General features: G+C 36.6%; 1 protein-coding gene across 1 annotated transcript in view; it reads right to left on the bottom strand.

Moving 5' to 3' along the window:
* The window catches only part of DIAPH3 (diaphanous related formin 3), a 536969-nt gene that overhangs the window by 466197 nt on the left and 44063 nt on the right, over window positions 1-26709 (bottom strand). Inside the window, exon 2 of the mRNA XM_057494450.1 lies at window positions 20784-20816. Coding sequence (XP_057350433.1) covers window positions 20784-20816 — 33 coding nt within the window. The remainder of the gene's footprint in view (window positions 1-20783; window positions 20817-26709) is intronic.

Here is a 26709-nt window from a genome sequence, read left to right on the forward strand (position 1 = left end):
GAAATCCAGTAACACAAAAAAATCAAATAACAAAATGCTGTAAGAGAGAAGATCAGAGAGAAACTACAAAAAAAAACAGAAAACAATTCATAAAATGGTAGAAAGTACTAAACTATCAACCACTACCCTAAATGTAAATGAACTGAATGCACCAAAAGACACAGGGTGGTAGAATGGATAAAGTAACAGGAACCATCTACATGCTACCTACAAGAGACTCATTTCAAACCTAAAGACATACATAGACTGAGAATGAAGGGATGGAAAAATATATTTCATATAAATAATAGGGAGAAAAAAATCAAGAGTTGCAGTACTTGTAACAGATAAAATAGGTATCAAAACAAAGAAAGTAACAAGGGAAAAAGAAGCTCATTACATAATGATAAAGACGTCAGTCCAACAAGAGAATATAACTATTATAAAGTTCTATGCACCCAACACAGGAGCACCTAAACAAATACTAACAGAACTAAAAAGAGAAATAAGACTGCAACTCAATCATATTAGGGGACTTTAATACACCACCTAAATCAATGGATAGATCAACCAGACAGAAAATAAGGAAACAGAGGCACTAATCAACACACTAGATTAGACGGACTTAACAGATATATACAGAACATTCTATTCAAAAGCAGCAGGATACACATTTTTCTCAAGTGCATATGGAATGTTCTCCAGAACAGATTACACATTAGCAAACAAAATGAGCCATGAAAAATTTAAAAATATTGAAATTGTACTAAGCATCTTCTCAGATCACAATGGTATGAGACTAGAAATAAATTACATGAAGAAAACAAACAACAAAAAAACACAAACACATGGAGGCTAAACAACATGCTTCTATATAATCAATGGATTAATGAACAAATCAATATAGAAATCAAGCAACACATGGAGACAAATGAAAACAAAAACACAACAGCCCAAAATCTCTGGGATACCACAAGAGTGGTTCTAAGAGGGACGTACATGCCTACCTCAAGAAACAAGAACAATCCAAAATAAACAGTCTAAATTCACAACTAAAGAAACTACAAAGACAAATGAAACCCAAAGTTAGTAGAAGGAAGGACATAATAAAGATCAGAACATAAATAAATAAAATAGAGAATAAGAAAACAATAAAAGAAAATCAATTAAACCAAGAGTGGTTGTTTAAGATAACCAAAACAGACAAACCCCTAGCCAGACCTGTCAAGAAAAAAAGAGTACACAAATAAAATCACAAACAAAAAAGAATAGCACATTGGAAACATCAGAAATACAAAGAATTATTAGAGAATTCTATGAAAAATTATTTGCCAATAAATTGGACAACCTAGAAGAAATGGATAACTTCCTAGAAAAATACAATCTTTCAAGACTGACCAAGGAAGAAACAGAAAATCTGAACAAACCAATTACCATTAAGAAATTGAACTGGTCATCAAAAAACTCCCACACAAACAAACAAACAAAAGCCCAGAACCAGATGGCTTCACAAATGAATTCTACCAAACAGTTAAAGAACTAATACCCATCCTTCCTAAACTATTCCAAAAAATAGAAGAGCAGGGAATACTTCCAAACACATTCTATGAGGCCACCATCAATCTAACGCCAAAACCAGAAAAAGACATTACAAAAAAAAGAAAATTTTAGACCAATATCTCTGATAATTACAGATGCAAAAATCATCAACAAAATATTAGCAAACTGAATTCAAAAATACATTAAAAGGATCATCTATCACTAACAACTGGGATTTATTTCAGGGATGCAAGGATAATACAGTATTTGTAAATCAATGTGACACACCACATTAACAAAAGGAAGGATAAAAACCACATCACATGATCATCTCAATAGATGCTGAAAAGCATTTGGCAAAATTCAACATCCATTCATGATAAAAACTCTTAACAAAATGGGCACAAAGCAGTACATACCTCAACATAATAAAGGCCACATATGACAAAACCACAGCTAACATCATACTTAAATGCGAAAAGCTGAAAGCTTTTCTTCTAAGATCAGGAGCAAGACAAGGATGTCCATTCTCACCACTTTTATTCAACACAATACTGGAGGTCCCAGACATGGCAATCAGACAAGAGATAAAAGGCATCCAAATTGGTAAGGAAGAAGTTAAACTGTTATTATTTGCAGATGACATGATACTATATACAGAAGACCCTCAAGACTCCACCAAGAACCTATTAGAATAACTGAATTCAGAAAAGATGCAGGATGCAAAATTAATACACATAAATCTGTTGCATTCCTATATATTAATAATGAACTAACAGGTAGAAAAATCAGGAAAACAACTCTATTTACAATTGCATCAAAAAGAATACCTAGGAATGACCTAACCAAGGAAGTGAAAGACCTGTACTCTGAAAATTAAGACACTGCTGAGAGAAATTAAAGATGATAACAAATAAATGGAAATCTACCCCATGCTCATGGACAGGAATAATTAATTTTGTCAAAATGGCCATCCTGCCCAAACTAATTTACAGATTCAATTTAATCCCTATCAAAATACCAATGGCATTCTTCAGTAAACTAGAACAAATAGCTCTAAAATTCATATGGAAGCACAAAAGACCCTGTAATAGCCAAAGCAATCCTGAGAAAGAATAACAAAGCTTCAGGGAATATGCTTCAAGCTCTACTACAAAGCCACATTAATCAAAACAATTTGGTACTGGCACAAGAACAGATCAATGGAACAGAATAGAGAGCCCAGATATAAACCCACACACACATGGTCAATTAATACACAATAAAGGAGCCATGAATATACAATGAGGAAAAGACAGTCTCTTCATTCAATAACTGGTACGGGGAAAATTGGACAGCTACATGCAAGAGAATGATACTGGATTACTGTATACCTCCATACACAAAAGTAAACTTGAAATGGATTAAAGAAGTAAATGTAAGACATGAAACCATAAAACAATCTCTTGAACATAAGCATGAGCAATTTTTTCTTGGCTACATCTCCCCAGGTAAGGGAAACAAAATCAAAAATGAACAAGTGGGGCTACATCAAACTAAAAAGCTTCTGTACAGCAAAGGACACCATCAATAGAACAAAAAGGCAGCCTACAGTATGGGACAATATATTCACAAATGATTTATCTGATAAAGCGTTAATATCCAAAATATATAAAGAACTCATACACCTACCAAAAATTCAACCCTTTAAAATATGGGCAGAGGACCTCAACAGACATTTTTCCAAAGAAGACATACAGATGGCCAACAGACACATGAAAAGATGTTCCACATCACTAATCATGAGGGAAAAGCAAATCAAGACCACCATGAGCTATCACCTTACAACAACCAGAATGGTCACTATCCAAAAGACAAAAAATAACAAGTGTTGGTGAGGATGTGAAGAAAAGAGAACCCTCCTACGCTGTTGGTGGTAATGTAAATTGGTGCAGCCACTGTGGCAAGCAGTATGGAAGTTCCTTAAAAAACTATAAATAAAAATACCATATGACCCATCATTCCACTTTCAGGAATTTACCCAAAGAAAACAAAATCTGATTCTAAAAGATATATTCACCCCTTTGTTAATTGCCACATTATTTACAATAGCCACGATATGGAAGCAACCAAAATGTCCTTCAATAGATGAATCAATAAAGAAGATGTGGTACATATATACAATGGAGTATTATTCTGCCAAAAAAAGAAAGAAATCCTGCTATTTTTGACAGCAAGGATGGACTTAAGAGTATTACATGAAATAAGCCAGGCGGAAAATGGTTTCACTTATTTGTGTAATCTAAAAACAAAACAAAATGAGCAACAAAGCAACAGACTCATAGATACTGATAAGTGACTGGTGGTTACCATGAGGGAGAGGTGGGGTGTGTAAGTGGGGAGGGTGAGGGGGTAAAGCGGCACAAAAATTCTCAATCATAATATAAGTTGGTCACGGGGATAGTAGTACAGCATAGAAAATATAGCCAATGATTCTGTAACATCTTCCTATGTTGACAAGATAGTAGCTATACTAGTTGGCATGAGGATTTAATAATGTGGGTAACTGGTGAGCCACACTGTTTTATACTTTAAACTAATATAAGATTGCATATCAACTATACTTCAATTTAAAAAAAAAAAAAAAGAGTGACCTGAATATTGCTGAGGGAAGAACTGGTGATAGCAAACACAGTTCAACAGAAAGTATCCAAACCTAAACACAAAGAGGAAAAGTGAATGGAAAAAGAAAGAGAAAGAACAGATCAATCAATATCTGTGACACAGTATGACATGTTAGAATAAGAAGCAGAAGAGAATGGTACAGAAGACTTATTTCAGGAGATAAAGATTAAAATAATTTTTTTAAAAAATCAATTCATAGATCCAAGAAGCACAGTAAACCCCAAGAACACACACCAAAAATTTTTTTATAAGTCCACACCTAGGCACCTCAGAGTCAAACTGCTGAAAATTAAAAGTAAAGGGCAAAATATCAAAGTGCAGCTAGAGAAATGAAGACACATTATAACAGGAGAAAAATGATACAAATAACTAATTTCTCACCAGTAACAATGGCGGCAAAAGACAATGAATGGCATCTTTAAAGAACTGAAAAGGAAAATACTGTCATCCAGGATGTCTACATCCAGTGAAGACACCTTTCAAAAACAGAAGCAAAATAAATACATTTTCAGATAGACAAAACCTGAGGGAATCTGTCTCCAACATACCTGTAACACAAAAAAAAAGTCAAAAGAAGTTTTTCAGGCAGAAAAGAAATGGTATCAGATGGAATCCTACATCTACAAAAAGAAATGAAGAACAATGGAGATGTTGCTCTAGTAGATATTTGTAATACAAGATAAATGGGCTAAATAGTACTTAACTTAAATAACAATCAAGTGGCAGAGACAAGCACCTAAACAGGTAACTATATAGCTATGTAGAAAATGTAGCAAGAGGTACATGCAACCTATTATATAGCAAAGAAGAGAGGCATCTAACTCACCAACATAAACACTCCCTGTTTGGGGATAACCTAGAAACAAAACACATGAATATATGTACAGAAGTTAGCATCCCTTTAAACACTTGTACACCAATTCTTGATATGTGTGTGTTTTAAAACACTAGGTAACACCAAAAAAACATTGTTTTAAAAAATAGAAATGATTATGCCCCCCCGTCTTCTGAATCATTATCTATTGCCATAATTTCTGTACAAGTAATACCAATTCCTGAGCACCAAACCCATGCTGACATCCAGGCGCACCCTCCGCACCACCCTCCAAACAGAGGAACTGGATTAGTATGCTAGACTTATAATGAGTGAAATTTAAAAAAACATCACTAATGTAACATCAGTATTATAAATGTAAACATATCAATGAGTGGGATTAGTATACTTGAGCAATTCACAAGTTAATTTGTGAATATATAACTTAGTTCAATGATAGAAACACCAAAAAATCTAATTTTCACCAAAAACCAAAAGTTTTCTTATAAAAAATGTTGAAGCCTTTGAGCCCCTTCTATATTTCATCCACTATGCTAGAAACTTGAAATGCAGCATCAGTTTGAATACATTTAAGACCTAAATTGAGGAAACTGCCTGTCTAAATAATAAAGACCAAACTCCAAAACACTTTTATATACAACAATTTCATAGTATTTAGCTTATAAAATAGCATAAAGGAAAAAAAGCCATTATGATCTTAGAAGAACTGAATTTGTATCAATAGCATAATTTGTACAATAATAATAAAATAGAATTAGCACACCTCTCCCATGTGTTTAGCACCTTAACTCTAAGAGAAGGTTGGATTTTATTCAAGTGGAAAAACAAGTGTGCACATTATTGCTAGGAAAGCCAGCTAAAGGCAAGATAGGAAAAATTAGCATGTCTCTCCTTCCAGCTTCCAAATCTACAAAGTCGCAAAGATGTGAATAGTCGTATGAGATAGGAAAGGATCAGTGTTTCATAGTTCCAATACAATGCTTTTATTTATTTCCCTTGATCAGAAGTGATGAAAGACAAAATAAGGAAAGAGCCACTGGAGAAAAAAAAATGCAACCCTTCCTCCTATACTAGGACAGTAAATTGAATTTGTTGAATTCTTCAGGCTTAAAGTAAAAGCATTTCCAGGTATGTGATGCTCTGTTGGGCACCACAGGTAGACCCCACTTTATCTGGGCACTATTACAAAGCTGGTGCAAAGGAACTTTACTATCAAAACATTTTAAGTGTTCTAAAGAGTTTTTCTTTTAAGGAATAATATAACTCCACTCATAAATGGAAACACCAATTTACCTTTCATGTAATTGCACAATTTGCTTAAAGCAAGGCAAAATAGAACTTAAAAGCAAACTTTTAAAATACTTCTGTACATAAAGATACAACAGAAATCCTCTTCATACTGACTGTAGATTGGTTCTTTTGTATTTGGCAGTTTGGCTGGAAGTATATGTGTTTTACAATTTACACAGTGGCACAGCTACTGTTCTTTTTTATGAAATGATTCTCTTAAAGCTGAGCTAGAAACACAAATGGAAGAGGTGAAGTACATACACTTTGAAGAATTAAGTAAACACACAGAAGACTGAGGGAATTCTATTATAATGCTATTTAGAGGTGGTACACCCCATCTAATTAATATGGCCTCAGCTGTGTCTGGGGTATACTGAGTTTTATAAATTAATTCCACTTATCTTCAGGGGAAGCTAAATGAGCACCCTACTGAGTATTATTTCACACTGAAAATCAGTAATGATAGCTTAAATAAAAATAATTAAACCAAGAAACAGGCCCCAGAAACTCAAATTTTCAGCTATAGTTTAACACTAATAGTGAGACACAGTTTTCACTATTAAAATGTTTTAAATATTAACAGGGCAGTGATTTTTTTTTATGTTACAATGAACAGGATACCTTATTAGTCATCTTACAATTTGAGAAGTCTGAAAAACTATGTATGATCAAATGAACGTACCTTCTTAGAACCCAGAAGTGAGTAGATATTTTGAGGCAATCTGGGAGAACTATTAAGCAAATAGAAGTTCATTACAATTATAGAACCAATTCTATGTGAATGTAGACCTGAAAAAAAAAATGACTTAAAATTATCAGCTTTTCCTCTCTGCTGTCTGGGATCCTGCTTCTCAGTCAGGGAGAGCTTCTACACTTGGGGAGCCAGAACGCCTCCACGCGCCACAGAGCGGGCCCCACGCTCCACAAGGATGGAAGCTCCACTGCTTGGGACCTTGCCCTGTGTGTCTCTTCATCCGGCTGTTAACGTGTATCCTTTATTAAACTGCTAAACATGATTCAGAGTTGGACAGAAAGACGCACTACAGAGCAACTGGCAAGAGATACCGTGCTTACACAGGGACACACAGACAGGCCCACCATGGAGGGAGTTAGGCGCAAAGAAGAGGTTGTGGAAGGGCACAGTGAGAAGGCGGCTGTTTGCAAGCCAAGGAAAGAGCTCCCACCAAAAACAGAACTTCCTGGCATTTGACCTTGGATCTTTCAGCCTCCAAACCTCAGAAATAAATTTCTGTTATGCCACTCAAAAAGAGAAAAAAAAAATTATCAGTTTTCATGCAATCTTGTACTATATTTATGAGGAGGAAAAACCTTCTTCCCACTAAAATAGACATGCCATGCTGGACAAACCATCGAGCATCTTAGTCACCACGACAGCCAGCCTCTAACACAGCCCCAGTAATCCTCTGACTTGTGTAGCTAATAGGGTACCATGGAAATTATGGAGTGTGATTTCCAAGACCAGATCACAGAGGCTGTAACAGGTTTTGTGTTGCGCCCTCTTCATCTCTCAGGTGTGCCAGCTGCCAAATCAGGACGACACTGAAGACAGCCTCAGGTGAGGCCCACACAGCAAAGACCTGAACTGAAGAATCATGGAGGCCTCTTGCCACCAGCTGTGTGAGCACACCATGTTGGAAGGCCCAGGAGAGCCTTCAGATGACTTACTACACAGCACTAGAGGACTAAGACACGGTCCTCACAGAATACTACTTGAAAATAGCTCTTGCCAAAACCCTCACTGAGCCTCATGAGACCCCATGCCAGAGCTGCCTAGCTAAGCAGTTACGAAACTCCCAACCAACACAGATCATACAAGATAATAACACTAAGTTTGGGGGTAACTTGTTATACAGCAACAGGAAACTATTACAGTCACTGCTCTGTGTTCAGCTTATGACACAGCAGTTGCCAGCCAGCCAGCCATCAACTAATAACACTTGAAGGTATGAACGAATGAGCAATTACTGGGTGATAAAATATAGTGCCATCCCTACAGATGTTTACCACTTGAGGGAAAAATGTGTAATAAAGAATTATAAATTAAGGTAAAATGCTATAAATGTCCACGAAAATTGGTAAGCTAAATAAATTAGCACCAAACAGAAACCAGTGTTCTAGAGCGGGGAAGGAACCTCAAGGGAGGCTTTGAGAGGAGATACATCAGGGAACCCTGTGAGGTTGATGAGAATTACAGGACACGTACATGTTAACAGCTAAACAGTGTGCCTGCCTGCTCCATGGTCTTTACTAAAATACTAATGACATCACTGTCATGTATGAAAAGACATCATTGGGGGAGGAAAAGGCCATTCATTGTTCAGATGTAATAAGCTAACCATCCCAGTCACCGAGCACAATCACAGGTAGCACTCAGTAACACTTTCCACCAACCCACCCACTAACATATTCTAACCTTAATAGTGCTCAGTGTTACAAATGGGCTTTTCCGTTTTTAAATTTGTATTTCAGTTAAGTTATAGGAAGTTTTTTAGCCAAAGGATTCTTTGAAGACTTACCACTCCCAAAATATGATTTCCTATTTATAATTCATTCATATGCAGATTTCATGTAGTATCTTAGTAATATTAAATGAGAAAGTTAATTATGCTGTTTGAATTCCTTGAAAGTAAGTTACAACATGTATGTATTCTACAGCCAACCATTGCAGAGCAGCCCGTGGAGATGCTCGCATAGGACAGAACCAAGGCCTCCCACCAACCTGTCCTCGGTGAGTCACTCTGGAAATGGGCTTCTCCTGCCCATCACGGGTTCACAAGACTGTGGCCTGAGCCAATGTCTCGACTGTAGTCTGATGGAAGACCTCAAACCAGAACCATCCTAAGCTGCTTCCAAGTTTCTGACCCAAGAAACTGCAAAATGTTAAGTGTATATTATTTTAAGCCACTAAGTTTTAGAATTTAGAGTTACTGTATCACAATAGATGACTAATATAGAGCTCCTTTTGGAAAATACTTTTAAAGGCCTAAAATATAGTTAATTATAAAGAAAACAATAAAATGGGATTATAACAATTTTTAATATAGGTTTATACTCATCTTCATGAATATACTACATGAGGTAATAGCAACTCTATAACATAGTGTTAAACATAAACCCTATTTTGAAATATCTTCAAAAAGTGATGTGCTTTGAAAACACATGATTTATGTTGGTAAAACCAATGTCAGATTCTACTCTGTGTTTTTTGCCTATATTCATAATCTTTAAAATACTAAATTTTACTTAAAGGTTAATGAAAATATTTTTCTCTTTTTCCCATTCAAGTTCAAGGCACCATGAATTTACCACTGACCCCTTTATGACCCATGGATTGCAGGATAAGAACCCCTGGTAAGTAGATATAGAATAATAAACAGAAAATAGTGGTAGAAAAGAAAGTAACTCAAGTTCGAAGACCCTCGATCAATCAGTGGGAGGGAATTAGAAGACCTACATTTGAGTCCAACAAGGAGAAATGCAACAGGAATGCTCAAAAAGAGCTGGAAGCTTTTGAAGAAAGCAGCCACCAGGAAAGTAAAGCTTTCAAAAATCAAGGTTTCCATTGGAGCAAGAAGGAAAGCTAACATTCAAAGACAGGCTTTGAGTTCCAAAGGGCAAAGTAGGAGGGTCTGGGAAGTCTGGAGTCGCTGGGAGATAATGTCAGAATAAAAGGATAAATGGGCCTTGATAGGGGGAGAAGCATCTAGGTAGTTACTGATGATATGGATTGATTATGACTTCTGATGTTGACTTAGTTATCACAATTCAAATCACTTTTCTGATCTAATAAAAAGGAGTAAAGAAACATAAATCAAACAACATGGACTCTATCTTCTTAATTCATCTTCTCTCTCCCTACTGCCACTTCCCTGGTTCAGGCCAGCTGTTAAAGCCTCCTACCTTGCTTCTGTATCTTCACTGCCCCTCTATACCTTCTGCTACCCAAGCTGTTCTCCCCACTGATACCATTTTGATCTTACTCACATACAAATCCAATCATATCACCCACTTCTGCGCTTAAAACCTTTCAACCTTCATATGCCCATTAATTAAGGGGTGACATTCAAATCTTACCATGGCTCAAAGATCTGCCTTGATCTGAACCTCACTTCCTCTCCAATCTCTTCACCACTCCACTATCCTTATACTAGATGCAAAGAATAACCAAGAGTTTCCCAAATGTGCACATACTGTTTGTTTCTTATACCTAGAACCTATCCACACCCACAACTCATATCCCAGGCCCTTAATCTGGCTAATTTCAGTTCCACCTTCAGTTCTCTGGTAGAACTATATCTCACGTAGGAGCCCTCCTGACTCCACAAGACTAAGATGCCCACAGGCCTGGTGATTCCCATTACCAGAGTATGTACACTATTCTGCAACTGCCTTTTATCGTGTATGTTTACTCTACTAGGGTAAAAAAACCTTGAGAACAGGAATTGTTATTTTATTCACCAGTTTAACTACTCCCAGAACTTAGCATGGTTCTAAGCACATATTGGTGTTTTATTAATATTTCTTGAGTGAGTAAATTAATGAACAACTTTCTATCTTCCATGTCTGAGACATAAGCCATTTCTTCTTGCCTTGCTAACTACTTGTCAACAATACCAGGAAGAATGCCAAGTATTATGCCTTTTATATAGTCAATAAGAAAACCCAGACTCCTCCCAACACTGATCATGCAAAGAGCAGTCCCCTACACCTAACACAAGTATGAATTCTGTAATGCAATACCATGCCATACCACAGAGTAGTAAGGAAAATAACAACTAAGGGGGAAGGAACACACAATCACTTAGAAGAATATTCAAAAAAAAAACCCAAAGTTATATCTACCCATATCTAGTCAAGTGCAAGTCTAACTGCATGTATTCAAATATTATAATACTATATACTTGAAATATAATTTAGCTCTGTGAATATATTCTAGAAGACATAGACCAATATTACCCATACACAAAAATCATATATAAAGATACCAACAATTACTTTCTACATGTTAACCTGACACTTCTATTGGAAATCCGTTGTTTACATACAGAAAGTAAAATTATTAGAGTAAAAAAATCACAAGTCCTGCCAGCCTAGATTGCCCTTCAAAACTCAGCTTGAATAGTCACCTTGTCTATGACGTCTTCCAAGATCCAGGTTGGCATTACCACTTCCACTGAACCTCACATACTGCTCCAGCCCCTGTCACACTGTACTAGCATACACCTATACAACTGTTTACTAACTGTGTATACATGCTTCCCTACTGTTCCTAAAGGACAGGCAGTCTTACCCATCTTTGTATTCCTGTAATAGTACTAGGCACTCAATAAATGCTTAATGAATGAATGGATAAAAGGATGAATAAAAAGTCAGCACATCCTACTACATCTTAGTACATTCAACTTTGAGAGCTCTTGATTTTATACCCAAGTTTCTACTGATTTGAGGAGCTCCTCTCTACACCATCCCATAAATATTTAAATTCCAAGAGAGTACTTAAATTTAACTTCTGAAAATCTAAGTACAGGAAGCTCTAATTAACTCATATTAATGGGCCCAGAAAGGCCCATGTGACTTAGTGAGTACGGTTTATATAACTTGTTTTGATGTATTTTATCACACACATATTCAGTTGCCTCAGTCCATTCTGGTATTTCTAACTTTATACATAAGAAATAATTAATTTTGAATATATCATTTTACAGAAAAACTGTAGAAAGTATCATGCTTTGGGCTCTACTCATTGTTTTTAAATTACCAAAGAAGTAACTAAGTTCACAAAAATGCAAAATGAACTTATAGCACAGAAACCCGTATGTCCTACTTGGCTAATAAGATAAAATTATTTTAAATAATTCTTCAAGTTGAACCCTTTTAAAGCTAATATTTCATGCTCTATTAACCGACTTGAAAGTTAGGCACATATTCAGATAATCAAAATCATTTTATTTCCTTTCATAAGTATGTCTGATTTACCATATATCCCACAAAATGTATCAAATCTAGACAGGTATAGGAATAGTGTACGGTAGACAAAGCCCAGTTCTGTCCAGCATGTTCATCAGGGGAACTCACTGTAAGTGAGCCAGACCCAGAAAACACCCAGGAACATGCTGGAGTTGTCTGGTAGCAGTTAAAGGGAGTGAGTCAGAAGGCCCACAGAGAATAGCAAAAGGTTCTCAAATTCTCATCAGAACCCACACCCAGGCTGGGTGATACCCCCAATGGCTCTCAGACCCCATTTCTGGTGGGGAACTTTCAGGCGAACCAGGAAAGCCTGTACTTCTGCCTGGGAGCTGGGTGATACCCCCAATGGATCTAAGACCCCATTTCTGGTGGGAAACTTTCAGGTGAATGAGGAAAGCCTGTACTTCTGCCTGGGAGCAGACTACAGTTGCTAGATCTGTGAGGTAGTTTCCATGTAGAGTATTTCCATGTCCTCTACAATTAAAAAAAAAAACACTCATGTCCCTAACCTTTTGACATATCTTCCCAATATACATACCACTATTCCTTTGGGATAAACCTTTTCAGTTTTATATACTAGAAATATTCAAAATGGTTCACTTATTATCATATAAAACATCTTAGAAACAATATGTCTGTACGATTCTAATTTTCTCAGGTTTAAGATTAATGGCTACGATACAATTTTTCCATTTCAATTTAAAGGTCAGAAGTCTCAATGGCTTCAAGGGAAAAGCAGAAAATAACAAGGATATAAACTTTCAGATCTTATACTGGCACTCAGTGGAGAAAGGAACAGGAAATAAGTGGGAGCATAACTCTCTTGGTAAAGACCAAGTCCTCTGGAGCCAATCTGCCAGTTTTCCTGGCTGCCCCATGTGACTTTGAACAATTTTCTTAAACACTCTCTTGCCTCAGTGTCTATACCTTTGAAAATAGGAATAATAAGACCTACTCAGAGAATGTGAAAATCACATGTGTTTAGGAAGCTAACATTTAGAACACTACTTAGCATACAGCTAACAACAAGGTCCTTACTATCACCAAACAAACCTTCCAATCAGCAGCCCCAATTCCCTAGTTATGTTTTTGCATTCCCTAAATAAATTCACTTGCAACTTTTCTCACATCTTTCTATTCATTGGCAGTTTCCTGAATGCTAGTTAAGAGATGCATATCAAGTTAGAGAGGCAGGGTCTTACCATAAGGCCTTATATGCATGCTAAAAAGCTTAGGCTTGACCTACAGATAGCAGGTGCAACTAAAGCAGTTTCTCATAGGATAAACTATGGTCAGACATGCAGTTTAGATAGGTCACTCTGGTTGCTGTGCAGGAAGCTAGCTTTTTAAGGAACAGCAGAAAGTTGCTGTGAGAGTCCTGACAAGAGTTAATTAGGGACCTAACTACTAGTGCTCAGGAATTGAGAGAAGGAAATAGATTGAAGAAATAATCAAAAAGCAAGATTGAAAGGGTGAAGGTACCTTCTATGAAAATATAGCAATAGAAATAAGAGGAAAGTAAAAGGTTTAATTTGGGTCAGGTAGTTTCAAGTACAGATGGGAATCCATATGAAAATATTCAGAAGGTCAAGGCATTAATATAACTCAGTGTGAGGGAAAGATCATAAACAAAGATATAGGCAAAGGTCACCAGCCAAGTCAAGCATGATATACAGAGGACAGTGGTGACTTCAGGAAAGAAACCTGAGAAATAACAGTAGTTCATGATAAGTAAAGGAAAAACACACACAATAGAGATAGAAAAGGAAAGGTCAGAGGGATATGAAACTGATAGTTTGGTGTCACAGAAGCCAAGAAATATTTGACTATATCGAGAAACGCAGAAAAACTCCAGCAAATTTCCTAAGATTTAAAACTAATAAATATTAGTAGGAATAAAAAGGGTCATTTCATAATGGTAAAGGATTTACAACAATCCTAAATGTATATGCATTTAGTCACAGAGGTTCAAAATATGTGGAGGAAAACTAACAGAACTGAAAGGAGAAATAAAAAATCCACAACTGTAGTTGGAGACTTCCATACTTCTCTCTCAGTAGTTGTTAGAACAAGCAGACAGAAAACACAATACAGTAAGATGTGGACACTAACAACCAACTCAACTTATTTATGTATAGACCAATTCTAACACAAGCAGGATGCACACGTAACATTCACAAAGGCAGACCATATTCTAGGACAGAAAGCAAGACTCAAAAAATTGAGAAGGACTGAAATCACAGAAACTACAGTCTATGCCCACAAGGAAATTAAATTACCTATCAGTAACAAAAATGTAAGGAAAATCCTCAAATATTTAAAAATTAAAAGGATAGAGATTTTTTTTAAAAATCAATGGGTCAAAGAACAAATCAACAGGAAGTTAAAAAATACTTTGAACTTTCAGAATATGATACAGCTAAAGTAGTTCTCAGAGAGAAATATATAGCATTTTTTTTTTTGCTAACATTTACTGGATACTATGTGTCAAGGACAATACTCAACACTATTTATAGCATAAATTCTTATATCAGAAAACAAAGGTCTCCAATTATGTAAGCTTCCATCTTAAGAAACCAGAAAAAGAATAAAGCAAAAGGAAATAAAGATAAATAAATCAAAACAACTATAAAGAAAATTGGTGAAATCAAGAGCTGCTCTTTGAAAAGATTAATCAGATTGACAAACCTCTAGCCAGACTAATCACGGATAAAAGAAAAATAAAAGACAAGTTATCAATATAAGGAATGGAATAGGGAGGAAAATCAATACAGATCCTACATTAAAAAGATAAGGAAATATCATAAACAACTCAATATTCAACAACATAGATATGAAAAAATTCCCTGAGAAACATGAACTACCAAGTGCCAAGAAGGCTCAGTCAAGAAATAATAAACTTGACTAGTCCTCTAGTAATAGACATTTCAAACAAGATAGGAATGGCAAATAAGCACAATAAAGATGCTCATTATTAGTCTTTAGGCAAAAAATTTGTCAGTTTTTTGTAGTTAAGCATACACTTATCATATAAATCCTCCTTCAAAATGAAAAAATATCCACAAAAATAATTATACACAATATGAGCTTCACTCATAACTGCCAAAAACTGGAAACAACCCAAACTGTTTAAGATATAAATCAATTTTAGTATTACCAAACAATGGAATACTACTCAGTAATAAATTTCTGATACACCTGAACACTAGACGAGACTCAAAAGCATTATGCTAAGTAAAAGTAGCCAGACACAAAGGCAACATACTATGTGATTCCACTTACAAGAAATTCTAGAAACTAAACATTTCAGAAAACTGATCAGTGTTTTCCCACGGCCAGGATGGGGGAAGAGTACTGATTGCAAAGGGCACAGAAGGAACCTTTGTTGGCAATGGAAATGTTTTATGTCATGATTATAGTGTATACATAATTGTACACACTTGTCAAAATTAATCAAACTGCACCCTTAAAATTAGTGCATTATTTTGTATGTAAATCATACCTCAAAAAATGCATTTTATTAGTCATATCACTGTGAATGCATACTTTATCAAACATTTTGGCATGTATTATTTAATTCATCCCTTAAAAATCCCTTTAGGAATTGGGGTCGGTGGGAGGGTGAGGGGGATAAGGTGGCACAAAAATTTCTCAGTCACAATAGAAATTGGTCACAGGAACGGTAGTATAGCATGGAGAATATTGTACAGCATGTAACATGTTGATAGACAGTAACTACACTAGTTGGGGAGAGGATTTAATAATGTGTGTATCACAGCACTATTTACAATAGCCAAGAAATGGGAGCAACCTAAGTGTCCATCAGTAGATGAATGGATAAAGAAGATGTGGTACATATACACAATGGAATATTATTCAGCCATAAGAAAAAAAACAAATCCTACTATTTGCAGCAACATGGATGGAGCTAGAGGTTATTATGCTCAGTGAAATAAGCCAGGAGGAGAAAGACAAGTACCAATGATTTCACTCATTTGTGGAGTATAACAACAAGGCAAAACTGAAGGAACAAAACAGCAAAGGACTCACAAACTCCAAGAAGGGACTAGTGGTTACCAAAGGGAAGGGGTTGGGGAGGGTGGGTGGGGAGGAAGGGAGAAGGGGATTAAGGGGCATTATGATTAGCACTCATGATGCAGGAGGGCTATGGGGAAGGCAGTATAGCACTGAGAAGACAAGTAATGACTCTACAGCATCTTACTATGCTGATGGACAGTGATTGTAATGGGGTTGGGGGGGTACCTGATAATATGGGTGAATGTTGTACCACAATGTTGCTCATGTGAAACCTTCATAAGATTGTATATCAATGATACCTTAATAAAAAAAAATTTTTAATAATGTGTATAACTGTGTTGTATACTTAAAACCAATATAAGATTGTCTATCAACTATACTTCCATAAAAAATATTATTACAATTCAAAAAATACAGTAAAATAAATCTGTTTTTTAAAAATCCCTATAAACAGGGATATCCAGGCTCAAAAACAAACTGACTTATGCAAAGTCACACGGCGAGGAAGGGACAGTGCTGGCACTAATGTAGCCCTCCTACATTCACTTATGTGTAATGAAGTAAAGAGCAGACACTAGTGGAGAGATCTCACAACTTCTCTAGTGGCTGTGCAGGCCAATGTCTGTTTTCTAGCTATAGTTGTAGGTCATGAGTACCATGTACTCACTGGTAGTGGAGTAGGTCACCTTTTTTTTCTTTTTTAATGTAATACAGAGGAATAAGGAACAGTAGAAAGGAATCGGAAAGGAAAAGATCAGAATTCATTAGGCTTAGACATGCTTAACACTGCGTTTTCAAACTTGTTTCAACTGAGAATTTGTATGTACATTTGTGCTGGGTTACAAAATAAAATGTGTTTCTTATGGTGGGTCCCAATCCTAAAAATTTGAAAACCATTGCTGCAGGCCAAACCAGGGGTTACAGTAAGTAAGCTGGATGCAGTGGGGGAGAATAAGATCAGCAGGAGGAGTGTACTTGTAGGCAAATGGTTGTGAGGCACTAGGGAGGAAAAAAGTCATAAAACAATGCTTAGAATGCAAAAAAGGAAGAAAAAAAAACACTCAGTGGCCACTTCACAGACAGTTCAACTTTGTGACCACCACATTCGGTTTCTTCCAATTCACCTTCTCAAACTTGGCTCCACACACTGTCGTCCACTCAACCTTTTTGCCTCCACAAGGAAAGCTTTCTTTTCAGTCCAGGTATAAACAATGCAAGGTCATAAACTAAACGATTTTTTTACCTTTATGTAATCCTAGCACCTCAGACTGCACTTTATACATGGTGAATGCTCAGATATTTGTAGAATGAGTACAGTTTAAAGTATATTAACTCTGCCTGGGGACCTCAACACTACAGTCATATTTCATTTCTTTAACCAAAGAGTATCCTATGAAATTAAATTCTGATTGTAACTCAAGAAATAGCCATGAAATGTGAGGTATTTTTGCAGGACTTTAATGAAGCAACTTAAAGAGATGGGGTTTTTTTTCCATTAATGCTTCCCAGGATGTTTTCAATTTATATTTCTAGAATATTGTTATGCAAAATATGACTACAGCAGGCTTCATTCTAAAATGCATTCTCTTAAGTTCTACCCAAAAAAGGTTTATTCACATTAAGAAGTTCTAAATTAACAGATTTAACACACGCAACATGTTATGGGAGTGGCAACCTTTAATTAGAAAACACATTGCTAGTACACAAAGCATCAGTGGCAAATGCTTCCCTGAGCTCTAACACATCAGAAATAGTTCCCAGAGCCTTCTAAATATCCAGCTATCCTTTCGCTCCTCAAAGGTCTTCACTAATCTGTAACACACATACCCTGTGAGGTTCAGCTGCAAATGCATCACATCACTCCTCTGACAATACCCTGGGAAGCAGTTTGAAAGTGGCTAAAAAGGGACAGAACTGAAAGCAGCAATTCAACAAACTGGCTTAAATGAAAAATCACCAAAACCCTCTGAGGAAGGTAAAGGTGGTATAGTTAGGCCAACTTTACAAATAAGTGAACAATCAAAAAATTGATTTGCAAGTTTAGAGCTAAGAAGTGGTGAAGTCCTGTTTTTCGACAAGTCTGATTCCAAATCCAACGCTCTCTCACACTTCAACAATTCCAATGAGTAAGAAGGAACTTACTTTTCAGTGTGTCCTGTTGAAAGTAGCCATGCTCCGTCTCTAAGCTCCACAACAATGGATCCGGCTGCCTAAACTAGACCGCCTGCTTGATCCTTCCCTGGACTCAAGCCCTGCCTACCCAAGAGTCAGGCTAAAGACCAGGAGAGAACAGTCGGCTCGTCAACATAAAGTAAATCAAGGAGGAATCCAGGCGAGACAGTCCTGTGTACACCTCAGATAAAGGCAGAGGCAAGGTAACAATTAGCAATCCAGGCAAGTGGTCAGACAGACTGACAGCAGATCCTTGTCAAAGTACCTCCACCCTGTGCCCAGGCAAGATTCCATCCCTGGGAAGCCTGGCCATGATGGTGCCAGGCCCAGAACCAAGGAAACCACGATACAAGGCAGGTTATCAGAGCAGGGACTCCTTCTCTCATTCCAACAAGTTTATGACAATGCTCCACATGTGCCCGACAACATGCCTGGAAGCATTAACAACACATGGCCTCTGCCTTCAAAAGGTTTAAACTAGTGAGAAGACAAAAGGGCGATGTTCCGACCTTACCGAGCCCCGCTGCAACATTGAGTGGACAAGCAAGGAATGGAGGCAGGATAGAGGAAGAAGATTTTAAAGCCTTCACTGAAGAGGAAGCCATTTATTAACAGAAGATGAGAGCAAGACGGCTTCTAAACTGGCCTGTTGAAGCCACTGTATAACATGACCATTCCTAGAATTTAAGGTATAGGTTGTGGGGTAGCAATGTGCAAGGACAGTCCTATGGTGAAGGTAAGGGCAGTATCTGAATGAAAGAAGGGAGAAAAGGTGTAGTGTGCCCCTAAGATATGTACAAACCTCACAGATACCATATTCAGCAATAGAAAGGAAGAAAGCAGTGACTCATGCTACAACATGGATGAACCTTGAAACAAAGTAGTATAGACTTAACTGAGGCTGGGAATAAATGGGGAGTGACTGCTTTATGAGTATGAAGTTGCTTTTGGGGTAATGAAAATGTTCTAAAACTCGTTATGGTGATGGTTGTACAATTCTATGAATATGCTAAAAACAATTGAATTTATACTTTAAATGGCTGAACTAGAAGCTATGTGAATTATAGCTCAATAAGGCTATTCCAAATATATCATTGTATATTTTCATGAGACTTCAAATATAAAAATTGCCGATGGTTTTACTACTGGCTTCAAGCCATTTGAAGGCTAAGTCAGCACAGTAGTGTATAGATTTGGAGCCACATGAACAAGATTCAAGCCCCAGCCACACCACGGGCCAGCTGTGCATACGTGGGCAAGCTCCCAACGGAGCCTCAATACACTCAATTGTAAGATGAGGACCCTATCTCCCGTGCAGAGTATGAGAAGTTACAAGTGTAATCTACCTAATGCTCCATATTGCTATCATTTTCTAAATATTATTTGAAAATAAACATTATGCAGAGAAGATTACAGAATTTTTTTTTAGATAGAGAAATAAAACATTGTAATTCAATTTTTAAAACCGTGCATGTCAAGATCTATGTCTTATCTTTGCATGTCCACCTTACCCAAGTTCCTTGATGTACTCTGGATATCAGGGGTACTAAATATTTGAGAGCTTACTATGTTCTAGGCACTCTGTTTCATATTTGATAGAAGGTGAATTTGAATCCAAAGCCTGGTCACTAGAGTACCATGCTCTATCCTCTCTATCAAGCTTACTATTTTGGGTGTTATTATTTGGACCTCATTATTTTCATTAACTTTTACTTTTAACCAAAAGTTCCAATCAAAAATATGTTACTCAGAAAAATGTACTTCAATATACAAGAACCTGTAATGCTGCTATAAAACATTACTTATAAGAAAGCATATTATTTTCAACATGCAGAACACACAGTAAGGCAAGCTTGGTTCTCTCATCTTTAAGCAAAAATGTTTTTAAATACATGCATGATATTTTAGTGTGGTTTACTTTAATTAGCAACTACATATTTCTGAAAAGCTGACATGTCTTCAGTTATTTTTTTCTCTTTTTTCAAGCATGTAATTCATCCCCAAAGAATAGAGGCTGATTTGAATGATTCAAAGTTGACTAACAGTTTGTAATTAAACAAATTTTTTTAATTAACATACTGACTAATCCCTTTTACTACTTAAAGGCAACAATTGTATGTATTTTACCAGTTCTGCCTCTTTTTTCAGCACTATAAAAACTGTACATTTCCAAAACATGCAGTTTTTGGCAGTTTCAAAGGTGTTAGTTAGCATAGCACACCATCCACATTACATGGTTAGTTAAGATTCACAGGAAGGGAAATGTTGAGGATCTTACCATATCATCCGTCAGTGTCCTAATATTTAAATGCTGCAAATGAAAGAAACCAATCGTATCAGTAATTTATAACAGCTTTTTTAATTCTAGTTAATAGGGTACATTTAAAATTCAACAATGCTAAGTTGAATGTAATTAAATTCCTGACAGTCTAATAAAAATTCATTATATATTGTTTTAATCACTTTCTCAAGAAGATGGATAAAATTTACCCTGAATGTGGTCATTTGAAACATTTCCTAAAATTTCTTGGATTTGTAAACCTCACAAACTAGAAAACCGTGGTACAATAAATATATTCTCCCAATTAACAATATAAATCACTATTAAGTATATATGCTTAGAACACAATGGATATAGAGATTTAAATATGATTCAGAAATTCTTTCATATTAAAAATATTGACACTTTAAATCTACCATTAGCATGCAGCATAGTAGATAATGAAGTACTTTGCTGGCTTAATTAACTTAAACAATTCTAGTATCGAAGAAGAGAGTGCTGGAAGGACTATTTGCATCTTTAACATCAGTTTGATTTATCACCAGTGGTAACAGTAGACACTTTTCAATTTCATCACTAGCTTCTTTGAGAACCCTTTTGCTGATTTTCTTGCTAGACAAACATAAGTCCACTTTAGAAAGTGAATAAATTAGTTCTTGCCAAGTGGTGCTTAAAGAAAAAGTATTTGGGGGGTGGGGGAGAAATCTAAGTTTTGTAAATTCCAGACTCAGGCAACATTCTGTATTCAAGTAGCTACAATTTCCAGTTCTCCTTCCTCCTATTCATTGTAGCATTAGATCTTTGAAAGGGCAGAGAAAGGTTAGTCAAGCCCATTTCTTAAACAGGAAATCAGATCTACTGTAAGTATAATAAAGGATTATTGTGTTAGCAATCCTCATCTAACAGAATAAGTAGCACACAGTTAAATTCAACACTTATTGACAGAATGAAATGTATCACTCCTGTTTGTATACTGGAGTACACCCTTATGATCATGAATCTACCTCAATGATAATCCAGATTAAAATGCTGCACAGTGCAAATCATTATCCCAGATTTTTTTCTTTCACCAAGAGTTCCTTCTTCCTCCGTTCCCAAAAGGAGGGATATTCCAAAGAAAATACAGCTGTATATATGACCACACCACTACCATTAGCCAGACACCAGGTTCCAGAGTGAACTTCCTGTTAAATTAAAAGGTAGTAATAATATTGGATTAACAAAGGGCTAGTATTTAATTCTGGTCAGTAGAGGTTGCTTTTAATCAATATTATCTTCAACCCTTAAAATTAGCAAGTGTGAAATTAACAAGGTCCCCAAGAATGGGTGTATATTCCTGGGCAGGACTCATCCCAGAGACCAGTACTAGAATGATACCCAAATCTATGCAGCTCTCAAATTTTGAAAAAGAAAAAGGAGCAGTGGAAACCGTGTGGGGCTCTCCTCCTCTAACTACATGCCCGTTTGTGTCCTTTCCTGCCCATAGAAATTTCCAACCTCTTGCATTTGGTTAACCATATCTATCTTATTCTGCAACCAGAGGTATCAGTCCAGTCATACCTCAAATCACACCTGAAAGGGTCATTTCAAGTTTTTCTACCAAGAGGAACAGCGAACTGCCGACACAATAGCATTCTAGTGGCCTAATGCTTTTAAAAGGCAGGCCAAAGAAGACGTATCAAGCTACAATCTTATTTAAACAGTACACCACAAAAAAAGAGAGAACATTTACACAAATGAAATATTCCCAAATACCAATTGCATCTGCCTTTAGACAATGCCATAAAAGTGATGTTAAAAAAAAAAAGAGAGAGAATAGATAATGAAAATATACAATTTTAAGAGAAATGAGAGCCTATGTAAGATTAATGACCTGAAGATACAGAAGTACCATACGGAAAAAGTAGGGAATGTAGGGAATATGATGCAAAAACCAGATGTAACTATCCGAGAACAATTTTATATACCTGCAAAGATGTAAAGTTGCACAGCCTTTCAAGTTAGAGTTGGACTCATAACTTTCAGAAAAGAAGCAGTCACTCATGTATACAGAAAAAGACACATAGGATTAATTTTTTGTAATTTTTTAAAATATTTTTAAACCATCTCATTGAAGGTCTAGCCTTTAAAAGGACTCAGTTTGTAAATGCTTAATCCACATTTTTGAAACTACATAGGCACATCTATAAAGCTAGTTGCAAACTTATTATATACAATCTTTCATAAAAAAGAACATGATAAATTACAACAGAATTATAATGTGGGGGTAGCTTACGTGGAAAAACAAGAAAACTACAGGGATGTAAGCATGTGAAGTTTAACAGAGAGAAAAGCAAGAAGCTATGGTCAAGTTCATTATTACTTCTCTCCTGGAAACACTTACCTATCGATTCTCACCACCAGCAAGAGAAGCCAGAAGGCAGGAGATGACAGCAAAGTCAAGGGTCCATGACAGGACTGGAGAAACTGCCTAAGTATAAACTGCTGGAAAACTGATCTAAGAATGCTGGTTTCTATATCAGAACAGTAAAGCCAAAATGAGTCTCACTTCAAGATTTAACTTTTAGAAAATAGAGATTATAGAGCTATTTGTTTATACACATGCATCTGAAAGACCACTAAAAACATGCCAGTGTTTAAAAATCAGAATAGTTCTAAGCATGAGTAATTTTCCCTAAAAACTGAAATATTCAATATCAGTCAAACAACATTATTGAGAGGAAAAAGAAATAGAGACTAAATACTTGGTAAAAAATGCAGACGTTATTTCAAGTGGGACCCTTTTGTAAAATGTTTCAATGTTAATATTAATGTGAGTTTGTTATAAAGTTTACTTTATCTCAAGGTCCTGCCTGTTTAGATTATAGACTTCTAAAAGGTAGAGTGGTCGGAAGGAGGGATTTGACCTTTTTTTACTTTTGTAGATACAAATCTGCAAGAGTGACATCCTTAATTTAAAAAGGGGAAAAAATGATTAAAAGTTACTACTTTTATACTGTTTTAAGATTCTGGTTAACCAAGACACTTTTAAAAATGAAGTATTTCTGTTTTATAGCTATCAGCGATGCTCTTTATCTTCTGTTTGGGGAAAACAGGAACTATACACATCAATCCAGTTCATGAGCAGCATTTGCTGATATCCACACAAGGGAGGAGAGAAACATAAAGTGGACTATCAAATGGAAACAAATGGGAACACTTTTTTGAAATAATAACCTGAAAGCAACTTTTTAGGGTTACATTTGTCCCCCACCCCCAAAACAAATTAAAAGCATACAGTTTTAGACCTATTAAAACATTCACACACAAATGTGACTTGGTGACTTTTAGTTGTATTACCTGGCCTATGAGTGTATAGGTGTTAATACTTTATGGTAATGGGATACAATAAAACTAGTAACAATATCAAAATATAAACTGTTCTGTAAACAGGACCTTTGGTAATTGATTAAGGTGTGATATTAAAGAGCATTAGGAGCTCCTTTCCCAAACCAAAACCCCTTTCTTCCTATGTTCCTGTTTCTCAACTTGCTAATTCTATTTCTCCCTAAAAAAGTAACACCACATACAGGTAGGTAACAATGTTTTCTGCTAATGATAGTTCCTAGGATGAATGGTCAAGAGGATCACTCTGGAATTGAAAGAGAAAATGTCTTTAAAGATTTTTCTTCAAACATATAGGATCCAAAAGGGTAGAAACACAGAACATAGGTCTCTATATTCCCATTTAAGCAAGGCATCAAAACCCTTTTTGAAGACAGTACATGTTGTCAAAAAATAGATCTAGAGCTATCAGAGCACTGTGTGAAATGCTGTAGGTGTAAGAAACAGTCCTTCCCCTGCCAACTTAGTTTACAAGCTAGTAATAAAGACCACATAAATTATATAACACAAAGCAGCACACAAACCCCCTATAGTCCAAGAATTTTTTTTAGCAGATGTTACATTCTCTTTCACTGGTTAGCACATTTGAACTAGCAGGGAGCAAAGGACCCTTCCACTGATGTCATTGGGTATGTGACAGCCACCACCAGGCATCAAGCTAGCAGGCTTGGATCACACTGTCAGAGCCAAATACATGATAATACTGCAAAATAACAGGATTCAATTGCAAAAGCTAAAAATTAACTTACATTATTTAACTATGTTATTAGAGGAATTAGTAAGAAGAGGAAAACCTATAATATTAAAGCCTCCAAAACCACCTGCCTCCAACCTAATTTTCATTAACTAGATAGACCCTCTAGACCAGCTGGTTTTCAGCTTGTTCATGTGCACAAGAAACACATCAAGATTCTTTGTAAAAGTAGATTACAGGGCCTCAGCTTTCCAGGATTCTGATTCAATTAGTCTAAGTGGGGCTTAGGACCCTGCAAGCTTAAGGGTCCCCATGGGCAACGCTGTGGCTGCAAGCCCAGGACCACGTGAGAGGCCCTGCTCCACCCGCTCCACCACCATCAGCCACTCAACATTCCCTCAGCCTGCACACATACGAACTTCTCGTGTGACTCACTTTAAAACCTGTCTCTGAAACAAGCTAAATAAAGGTCCATATAAGAAGTACAAAGGATTTCAAAAGAGAGATAGCAAGCTAGTACAGTTGAGAAAGGCTTTCCTGCCACAATGTGACAGGCACCAACTACAGCTGACCCTTGTACAACTCCTGGGTTAGGGGTGCTGACCCCTACACAGTTGAAAATCCATACAAAACTTTAGAATCTCCCAAAACTTAACCACTATTGACCTACTATTGATCAGCAGCTTTACCAATAACAATTAACATATATTTTGCATGTTATATGTATTATGTATTGCAGTATTATATACTATATTCTTACAATAAAGTAAACTAAAGAAAATGTCTTTCCAAATTGTCACAAATCTCCAAAGAATTTTCCAAATGAAAAAAATCCACATATAAGTAGACCCATGCAATGCAAACCCGAATTGTTTAAGGGTTGACTACAGTACTCTTTTAGATTTCAATGTCTGATGTGTAGGATAAATTATCACTTGCACCATTTATTCAAATGCTCAGTCTCTAAGATACAATAATTCAATCTCAAGCATAAACTCAGTACCAAGTATCAAAGATTGTGTATTATCTCAAAACATGACATGACACTATTTGCTTATCAAAATGAGTCAGTGAGAGGTTACTGGCTGACACAACAAAGCTTATACCTTAAGGGGAAAAAGCAAGAATCAGTTTTTTCTAAATCATAATCTGCGGATGATGGTATGTTACAGCATCACTCGCTTCGCTTCCATTCTGAAGTCCAGAATTATTCCTTTCTACCAATACACTTGTACGTATTTTAACCTAATAACATTTCTGCTCCACACACGTGTGTTTATTTTAATGTCAACACCAATTATAGGTATGTGGATAAAGTGAAGGTTCCTGTGGCCAGAATTCTCACCTGGCCCTGATTGGCTAGCTCACTACACATGTGTGGGCAGTATGTCGTTATTGACTCTATATAAAGAGCCCTGCCCAGCGCTCTGGGTGACAGGATGGCACAGCTGCAAGGCTGCAGGAGAGCAGAGCAGAAGGTGGAGTGGTGGCAGCACTGAGGACAGAGGCCCAGAGGATGGCATGGCTGTGCTGGCAGAAAGGCCCAGAGGCAGAGGCCAGCTTGCTTTGCTGCATGCAGACTCGCTCTGAGTGAATGGGATTTTTAGTGATTGACCTGCCACCGTGGAAATAAAGTTGGGTATAACCCTTTCACCCCAAGAAAATTCTACTGTCATTTGTTTGGTCACATTGAATCCATAGTGAACTTGCCCGGGACTGAAACCCATTGGCAAGACACCCTTTCACCCAAGGAACGTTCTACTGTCATTTCTTTGGTCACACTGAAGCCATACTGAACCCCGGGGCTGAAACCCTTTGGCAAGACAAGGTAACAGAGGAAAACTG

This window comes from Manis pentadactyla, chromosome 17, assembly GCF_030020395.1.
Source record: "Manis pentadactyla isolate mManPen7 chromosome 17, mManPen7.hap1, whole genome shotgun sequence".
NCBI lineage: Eukaryota > Metazoa > Chordata > Mammalia > Pholidota > Manidae > Manis > Manis pentadactyla.